This window comes from Adelges cooleyi, unplaced genomic scaffold (assembly GCF_023614345.1).
Source record: "Adelges cooleyi isolate 19-005CV unplaced genomic scaffold, UGA_ACOO_1.1 ACOO_flye_CR_arks_rails_tigmint_CR_PRNA_324, whole genome shotgun sequence".
In the NCBI taxonomy this organism is placed as follows: domain Eukaryota; kingdom Metazoa; phylum Arthropoda; class Insecta; order Hemiptera; family Adelgidae; genus Adelges; species Adelges cooleyi.
Genome location: NW_026095996.1, coordinates 1 through 9,785, shown reverse-complemented (window position 1 = coordinate 9,785; position 9,785 = coordinate 1). Strand labels below are relative to the sequence as shown.

Below are 9,785 nucleotides of genomic sequence, written 5' to 3'. Positions count from 1 at the left end.
TCTCTAGGCTAGAAGTTGCTATAAAAAATCCAAAAGATAAATATGTTGTAAATATGTTTTGTCCGAACTACTCTGATTTTATATATAAATGTACGATAGATATTTGAATTTATGTAATTGTAGTACGTATATTTAAAAACTTACCTATCGTTGTATGCATCCATGAATATTTTGAAAAATAATATTAATCGTGTATATGTATATTTACTGCGTCTTTTTTTGCATCAAGTGCAAGTTCGATAATGATAATCATATTAAGGTTTGCTTTACTAATCACTAGTTTTTAAATTATCACATTTTATAGCTTCGTTGCGGTCATTTAAGTTAAAAAAAAATGTTACGACTGCTGGAGTTGTTATTTTGAAGTACAATACAGTTGAAAAATTTTTCTTGTCGCATTGTTTCAATCTACAAAAATAAATATTTAAAAAAAGGCGCAAACCTCCGCAGACGATTTTTTTTTATCTTAAAGCTGAGAAGTTCTACTATAAGATGTGTGTAGTCGCTAAGAGTAACTATGAGTAACTACAGAGATAAAGTCCATTTATTTCAAAAAAACAATACAATTATATTAACTGTTTTAATTCAACAACATACAATAAATTAAAATAAAATAGTAAAATAAAAATCAAATATATCTTATTAGTAGTACTTTTTCTATACTAAATAATGAAAAAAATATCAAGTTTCAGCGATTATTCAATTATGAGATATAATCAGTTGTATTTATATACATTTGTGCCAAAATCAATCGAAAATACGGCTGTTTTGTACGCCTTTTTTTTTATATAACCTTGTAATTCATGTAAAATATTAACAAAACATTTTTTATTTTTATGGTCCTTAAGTACTATACAATAGTATGAAGTTTACTTTGGATTTTAAAAAAAAATATTTAAAAATTGAATTTTGTCCAGCTAAATTTGAGTTTTGGACCACTGTGCCTCGGGAAGCTTATAATATAATTAAAAATAAATATACTAGAACGTAGGGAGAAGTGATGTATTCGTTCTAATTCTCAGTTCTAAACACTTGAAATTAAACGTTTTTAAACATTAGGTTAGATTTTTATGGACCACATAGTTGGTAGTACAGTTATTAAGTAAAATATATAAGGACATTTGAGGATTACCGATAGTTTATAATATTTACAAAACAAAACATTATCAGGATTAATTATGACCACATAACAATAGGTGCGTATCGAATGATTTTAACTAGTCTGGACAACATTATTTTCGGTTTTGTACGTGCGTTTTACAATAAGATTCATTGTTGATACAACGATACAAACCATAAGCGAACCTATACTGAATATTCTAAAAGCATCTACGATTCCTAGATTCTTGATTATATAACCTCCGACAAAATTTCCCATCGGAATACCTAAAAGAATACAAAACATCTGTAAATGAAATCAATATAATTACACGCAAATCAACAAAGCATTCACATAGACAAATATAAACTTCAACTGTTACAAACCTATGCCCTTCATTGTCATTCCAACCAATCCTTGCATCGTCCCTTCCGCACCAACCGGAGCCAATTTAGCGGCATACGCGACTCCGGCAGAATACGGTAGTGCAAAAGTGATTCCATGAAATATTTCCACGCTCAAAGCAACCACCGGATTTTCAATAATCGAATAAAGAGCGAATCTGATTGCATAAGCCACGAACGTCAATGAAAACACGTTCATATGACCCACCTTTTTGATTATATAACCTTATAAATACAAGAAAACATATTTTATGTTATTCGCAATTTTTTTGCCATGTCTGAGCACACAAACGATCACTTACTAGAAACAAAATAGAATGGTACTTCACCTAAAAAACATTGAATAGTCTGAGAAAGCCCTTGAATAGTTTTTATATGGGGTTCATATTCAGGATGATGTAAATTGGTTATGTCTTCGAGGTACCTAAATGCGGAATAGAAAAAATTGTGTATTGTTAATTACAATTTTACAAGATTAAAAAAAAACTGTTAACGGTTATTATTTGTTCCAAAATTATGTGTTGGAATCTAGATAATGACGACACAGTGCACAGATACATATTGAGTGGTCATTTAATCGTGAACCACATTATCTCATAGGGTTGATAAGAAATTTTTTTTTTTTATATTCTTTTTATACAATGTGATCCCAATTTTTCACAATTTTTTTTTTTTTGTTTTTACCAACTTATTGTCAACTTATCCAACCTATCAACTTAGTGTTTTTATGGAAAATGTCGAAACTTGAATAGCACTACCCGTCCTAACTTTAAAACTTTTATAATTTTAAAAATAGTTATCCAAAACTGGATATGGATCAGTCAACATTTTTAGTACACTTTTCTCAATTTAAAAAAGTTAATAAAATGTATGCGTTACGATTTAAGTTTCAAAAGTTACTGTCAAAAAAATAAGTTAGGAGAAGTGTAAAAAAATTCAAAATGTAAAAAATTGAGATCACACTTTATATAAAAAATTAATAATTTGTTATTTAATACTATGATATATTGAGTGGTTCACGATCAAATGATCAACCTGCTCATTTCTTTTCTTTTGATATTAGGTTAAGTATAAAAAATAATACCTAAAAGTCCCCTACACAATTTTGGTGCGAATATTGGATCACAAAGATTCATATTTTCACTATTAGAGGACTTGAAATTATATATAACACACCCCATGATATAGCGTTATGTATACTGTACAAAATGTTTTCTGCAAATTAAAAAAAACCGAACACCTGTGCACTATGCTATCCATATGATATTGTATCTTACCAGGTGACAAAATACAGAACAAAGGTATAAAAGAAACCGAACGAAATGGTTGCAATTAAAAATACGATTACTCTAAAATCAGTTAAAACTGTTTTCATATTGCCACTAAAAGTTTCTGTTTTTTTAACTTGTTCAACCTGAAATTATACAGGTTCTTTAGTGTAGTTAGTTACAAAATACCTCTGTACCAAAACTATATAACTTTAAAATAATAACAGATAGTATAAACAATCTATCAAAATTTATATGGTTTCGGTAATCGCAATATTAATTTGTTTGTTAGATCAAATTGACCGAAACCAAAATGTATTCTAATTGTAGATTACCTTGATTTTAGCCGAAACGTACACGTCGAAGGCTACGCATATAAATGCTATCACGAATCCGGGTCTAAAGTCGTCATGAGCTTGTCCTATGCTAAACCAGTCGACGACCACCCCAGAAACTATAGAAATTATACCGTAACCAATTGCTCCCCAAACTCTTTGTTGTCCGTAATTGTGTACATTGTCTCCTGGAGAGAAAAAAAATAGTTACATTCTGTCTAAGCGTGAAAACATATTTTATGATTAATAAAGAAATATTTATCGACTAGGAACATCGATGTACCGAGTAGACTGACACAGATCGTATCCTCCATGAGCGACCGCATTACACATCCAAGGTATAAGAAAAACAATAAAAAAAAGAACACCCAGTACAGCAAGGTGTTAAACACGATTTCGTCGGCGATACTTTCTGCGACCGTTGCACCAGGTAAAAATATCAATCCGAGAACTGCTAGTGCTGAAAGCACCTCTCCAATGAGAAACATCAATTTCCGGCATTGGTAGGCGTCCGTGACGCTTCCTAGCAAAGGTCGTACAATAAGACTAGGTATCTGCAAGCCAGTCAAAGTGATTCCCATCGCCAATGCGGAATAACCTCGTTGTTTTCCAATAGTGGCACAAAACGGAATAACAGGTGCGTAGGCTAATGTTAAAAATATAAAAAACAAAACGTCAATAATTAATTAAAAAAAAAAAACAATAAAAATAAAGAACTCAAACTTTCTAAGACGATTCGAATACTTTTTTTTTTTATTCGAATAACTATTTTAACGTAATTAAGTTTTTTTTAAATTATGTCATCAATAGTAAAATAAGCTGTAAGGTAAAAAAAGTATTAAAAAAAAAAATAGGAATAAATCATTTAATCAAAGTAATTTTTTAGTTTGAATAATAATCATTCGAATAATGCCCAACTCTGCTTATACAAGTAAGGTCAGCTGGCATTATCTATTTTATAGTTGCTTTACTCAAAGACGTTTTTACATTTCTAGTGCCCTGGAGCACTGTTTATTTAGCGCCCTCGCAAAAATTTAAATGACTTAACAAAATTCAATTTTTCGGCTCGAATTTTATATTAATAGTTCCATCGTGGTAATTTATGATTCGTTAGAGATAATAGATGGACTATTAAGACGGTTATCATTTATTCTTGATCTTAAATGAGTTTTTACTGTCTTCTGTGCAGAATAAGATACGTCGGCTTATCAATTGAAAATTGGGAAGCAAAGAAACATCCTCTCCTGACTCTTTCTCCGTTTTTCTATTTATTCTACAAAACTTCATATTTCTATTTTAATAAAACACATACTTACAAACTCCATCCTTGTTTCACGTTCAAGAAAAAATGACAGCTTTTGTCATGCATCAAAAAGTGCACCTACATACATTCACTCTTACCCTTTTCATTATAAACATATCAACAGACAAACAGTAATATTGTATCATCAATGGAGTGTAAAAGTGAATGCTAGTTATATTTTATATTATAATATCTTACCGCCCCATGCGAAAAAGTAGTTCATTTTCATGAAAAGTAAATCTCTGTTGATTTCCCTGCCACATAGCATGTTTAATTTTTCTACTACTTTCATAAAAATGTAAGGAAAGAAAATTTCAAAATAATAAATCGTGTTGTCAACTGGAATGATCAATATCTTATGTTATATTAAATACATTAAGAGGAAGTTTTTTCAATGATATATCAATAATATGACATTTCATTATTTGTTAATATAAGCTGTATTATAAACACTCATGGTTTTCACGTGCTTTATAAAACAATAGATATCTTATGATATATTATATAGCTTAAGTGATAGTTGTCAACGATTAATTATTTGATAATATAAGCTGTATTAAAAACACTTGTGTCCATCAAGTTCAAGTGATAAAAAATATGAGTTCAGTTTTTTGTTCTAATTAAAGAAATAAAATGGGCTTTTTTTCGATACCGTCAAACATTTTTAAACCCCAAAAAAGTTGATTAAACCAAAAAAATTGTTTCAGATACAGTTTTGACGATTATTGTTTTACAAAGTACCAAAAAACGAAGATTATGTTTTAATTTCAAAGAAATTATACGATATTGTCCATGTTAACTTTTTAAGTGTTATAAAAACTTATATAAAAAAAAAAATTTTTATTTTTTGTTGTAGTTGAAACTGCGTTTATGCTAAAATTATTAAAACATTTTCATGTCAAATCTCAAGTCGTACTATCTTGGCTACTTCAGCAAGCGAGTTGTGCAAATTCGACATCGTAGTACCAGATAGACAGAATAACTGTCTAGACTCTAGATAAGTGTGTTTAGATAACTTCACTCTTATTTGCATAAACTAATGTTGCTTTAGAAAGCAAAATATATAAGATTAAAAATAGCTTTTGTTTGTACAACCACAAACTTTACATTTTTTTTTGTTGTATAATATAAATGTATGTAGGTACATGTGTGTATCTTTTACGTGCCTTGTTGTGGATACAAGTACGCTGTCTATAAATATATTTTATTATATTCAATTAATACAAACATTTTGTGAAAGTTAAGTTCATGTAACAACTTGTATGTGACCTCTAGACAACCTTTACTCTAATGAGTACGTCGCAATAATTGCTAACAGTATAAATTTAAATATCATTTGCTTGTAATAAAAAAAACCTCATCTTAATGGTATTACTATCGTCTCTTAAATTTTATTCAAAAACCCCCTTCAACCACCTTCATTTAACATTGTGTATAAAGCCGACCGACATAGGCATACATTGAAATGTTTCTATATGAATAAACTATTCTTCGATTATCTGTCGATAAAACACAAAGTGATGACTGTTTTCATAAACGGAATATAAAACTCGCTCGTGGTATCGACTAGTCCGATCGGTTATTACAGAAGATCAACACAATAATTTTCCCGAAGAGTTATAATCATGTTTTTAGTGCGGTTCGCCTCGGCGTTATTGCCGTTCGCCGCGTTGTGTTTTCACCCGACACAGGCAGGATTACGGGTGTTAGCCGTGAACACGATATCGGGCAAAAGCCATTGGAATTTCATGAACGGATTTTTGCACGCGCTGACCGACTTCGGGCATAACGTTACGGTTTTCACGTGGTTTCCCGATGGAAAACGCCCAAACTACACGGAATTCGTCTTGGAGGGACCGTTGCGGTTGAATATGGATCTGGTAGGGTTCAAAGAACGGTTAAGACCTCCGAACAATCTAATCGACTACGTGGTGCACCGCAATAGACAATCTTGTGACAGCGTATTTGCAAATGCCAAAATGAACACCATCATGGCTGCGGGCAACGCCGACGAGTTCGACGTCATCGTCACCGAATCACTTGCCACGGACTGTATGTCAGCGTTGGTCCGTCGTCTCCGTTTGCCACTGATTTACCTGTTCCCGTCGCCAATGCCGACCTACGTGGAATCGTCGTTTCTTGGCGAAGACCCGAACCCCGCGTACGTGTCCAATTTTATGCTGTCTTTCGGCTACCCCAAGACGTTCCAACAGCGGTTGCTCAACTTTCTCACGTACAAATACAGCAGGTCTCTGTTGTGGTACGTCGAAACAATGGCCGTCAAGTACGACCCCAGACCGTACGACCGGATAGAGCCGGCCAAACCGTCTTTGGTGTTTGTCAACAGTCATTTCATCGTCGAAATGGCCAGACCCATGCCGCCGAATATCATAGAAATCGGCGGGATATCCACCTTCCCGAACCCAACGCCATACCAAATGTAAGTCCCAAATAATGCAATGGGTTTAGGTATATGTATGACGTAAGTAATATGTTCCCCTTTCCGCTTAAACTAGTGGTTAGGGTTTGATGAAGTATAGATTCGCAAAATGTTTAAATTGAAGTAGCTTGATTGGTTTTAAGACATATTTCATATATTATTCTACAACTACTATTCCATTTAGCAAAGTATGTGTAATTCAGTTTAACTTTATGAGTACTTACTATAATAAAATTGATATTGAGATTGGTGAAGAATGAAAAGTCTAAGCACTTAACAGTATCGTCAATAATGTTTTTATTATTTACTCGGTCGTTGATTTTTAATACATCTAATCCATGCTTTTAAATAATTTTTTTCATTGGATTGTATAAGAAGAGTCATTAGCAAAACGACGGTCATGAAGTGGTTCATGTGTAAATTTCGAGAGGTTAAGCCATAGTAAAAACAAACAATTGTTCAAAAAAAAAAAAAGAAATGATGACGTGTACGCAATTTTAAACAACCGCCGTAATACAAATAGTCAATATCAGCAGCTAATTTAAACATTTTGTGCTTTAATTACATGATTATCGCCATAAAAATGGTAAACAAATGTAACCGAAAGGTCATTTGTATTTTTATCAACTTACCGGTTATGGTTTTGTATTGTTTTCAATTTAAAGTTTTCAAATACAGGTGTATTTTGAAACATTTAAATATGCAACAACAAGTGGGTTTAAATCGATTTTTTTAATTATATTTTTCTTAGATAATATTTTTTTATTTATTTAATTATTTTTGGCCACCTTTTTTTATACTTTAAACCTTTGCGTTGCGTCTTGCATGCCAAAAATGCTAAAAATTGCGCGACATGCATTTAATTAATCGGTTAAAATTTTGAAAAAACTTCAGGATATACGAGAGTTTATTGAAAATTCACCGAATGGAGTTATTTACTTCACGTTCGGATCGTCAATAAAAATGTCGTCGTTTCCTGACCACATTAGAAACGCATTCAAACTAGCTCTTGCACGACTCCCCCAGAGAATACTGTGGAAATACGAGTGCGAAATGGAAGACAAACCGGACAACGTGATGACGAAAAAGTGGTTCCCTCAACGTGATATTCTCTGTAAGAATCGCAGGGAGGATATCTATAAAGAAGTACCTAGATTATTATTAATTCACAACTGTAAACGAGCGAACCGATTTTTATCCTAGTGCATCCGAATGTCAAGCTGTTCATCGGACATGGCGGGATATCTGGTGTGTTTGAAGCTGTCGATGCCGGAGTTCCGATGTTAGGGTTTCCGCTATTCTACGATCAACCGAGGAACATTGGTAATCTCGTCGAAGCCGGAATGGCCATTTCACTCGACGTGATGACTGTCACCGAAACTCTGATTTTCGAATCGGTTAATAAATAAATTAACGATAAAAAGTAAGAACCGCAGTAAAAAATATCACGTTATTAATTAATAATATTGAAATATGGAACATTACACTTAGGAAAAACAAAAAAAACTATTTTTATAGACAATACGTATGGAGGGTAAAATAATAACTCGAACAGCAAACGTTTGCATAGTGTAAGGTCAGAGTATAATTTAATCGAAACTCTTGTTTGTATTAAGTAAATTCTTATCTACAAAATTCAGTTATAGTATTATACATAATATATAGTTTTTACAATTTTTTTTTTTATATAGACATCTTACATCAATAAAAATGATTTTCTTTGGGGCAATATCAGTGCATGGTTATATAATGTTAGGCTGGTAGATAATATCATAAATTGTACAAAATATTTTGTATTCAAATATAATTATATAATTGGAATCCTATGGATAGACTTAGTTTAATTACTTAAGTTCATTAATTTGCAATCAATGTTATTCCAATACAAATTATGTTTTAGGCGTTATGAAACTTATTATTTTTTTAAATTTGTTCTTTTGTACTCACAATTAGGTACTTGTCTAATGCTAAACTAGCAACCAAGCGTTTTAAGGACCGCCCAATGTCGCCTGCTAAAATAGCCGCTTACTGGACTGAATACGTCATACGACATGATGGTGCACAACATCTAAAGACAAAAGCGTTTGATCTCACGTGGTACGAATACTACCTTTTAGATATAATATCTCTGGTACTCGTCACGTTTTCAGTCATTGGCTTTGTTATATATAAATGTTTAAGTATTGTATGCAAACAATTTTTATTCAAGTTAAAGTTTAAAACCGAATAATTTTGTGTTATGCGTTTTTTTTTTTGGTGAAAAAAAATATTAAAATTTTTTTTAGAATTTATGTTCCACACTAATAATATTAATTTATACCAATGATCTATTTTTTGAAACATTAAACAAATATATTTTAATAATTTATAGCATATTTGATAAGCCATCTTACAGAAATAAAGTAGTTCCAAACTAAAGGGAGGGCGATGCATGCAATCGACACGTAATGGAAAACAAACCTTATCACTGTACAAAACCCGCCAAATTTTGGGACTGGAAATTACCAACTTGAGTAACGCATTTTTTTTGTATTTATACAACAGTAATATTAGCATTAGTTTTAAGTAGATTAAACAATGTTTACTATACAATATGGAAATGACATTTTCATATTTGGCCACCCAGCTAGAAACTACCTAACCAAATAACGACACACACAATAAGCGACAAAAAATAGTCTAACCCACATACCCAGTGGAACACGGCCTGGTTAGGTTAGGCATTATCTTGTCCTTGGACTCGTTTTAGCTCATTCTCAGCTCTAGGGTTTGCCTAGCTATCATAGTCAATAATAACGGCTCGTCGTCGTCATGCAAACGTTTTGGCCAGAACATAAAATAAACTAAGCCTATACTATCGTCATAAATCGCAATGAGATTATACAGGGTGTTCCAGCATGAAAGGTAAGTAATAGGTGATTGGACATCTGGGGGAC

The 9,785-nt window shown here is 32.1% G+C and overlaps 1 protein-coding gene and 1 pseudogene across 2 annotated transcripts; one reads left to right on the top strand and one right to left on the bottom strand.

Annotated features, from left to right (window-relative positions):
• Nucleotides 1-1,120: 1,120 nt before the first annotated feature.
• LOC126839978 (major facilitator superfamily domain-containing protein 6-A-like) lies at nt 1,121-4,783 on the bottom strand. Of its 2 annotated transcripts, none has more exons than XM_050575446.1 (7): nt 4,608-4,783; nt 3,390-3,752; nt 3,107-3,294; nt 2,781-2,917; nt 1,833-1,927; nt 1,486-1,728; nt 1,121-1,386 (listed from the first exon to the last, which is right to left on the bottom strand). In XM_050575446.1, exons 1-7 carry the CDS (start codon nt 4,699-4,701, stop codon nt 1,214-1,216), a joined length of 1,293 nt encoding a protein of 430 aa, XP_050431403.1. In that variant the 5' UTR covers nt 4,702-4,783; the 3' UTR covers nt 1,121-1,213. The 2 variants fall into 2 exon arrangements, with proteins under 2 accessions (XP_050431403.1, XP_050431402.1); XM_050575445.1 differs by having other exon boundaries at nt 1,806-1,927; nt 4,608-4,782.
• A 1,135-nt stretch (nt 4,784-5,918) lies between these two features.
• On the top strand, nt 5,919-9,064 carry LOC126839977 (UDP-glucosyltransferase 2-like; annotated as a pseudogene).
• Nucleotides 9,065-9,785: the final 721 nt, after the last annotated feature.

Bases quoted from the DNA above. Each gene is read 5' to 3' on its own strand.
- LOC126839978 (XM_050575445.1), bottom strand. From the start codon at position 4,701: ATGAAAGTAGTAGAAAAATTAAACATGCTATGTGGCAGGGAAATCAAC. The intron at 3,295-3,389 runs GTACATCGATGT...TTTTCTCTCCAG, and splicing joins GATCTGTGTCAGTCTACTCG to GAGACAATGTACACAATTAC. The intron at 1,387-1,485 runs GTTTGTAACAGT...GTATTCTTTTAG, and splicing joins AATGACAATGAAGGGCATAG to GTATTCCGATGGGAAATTTT.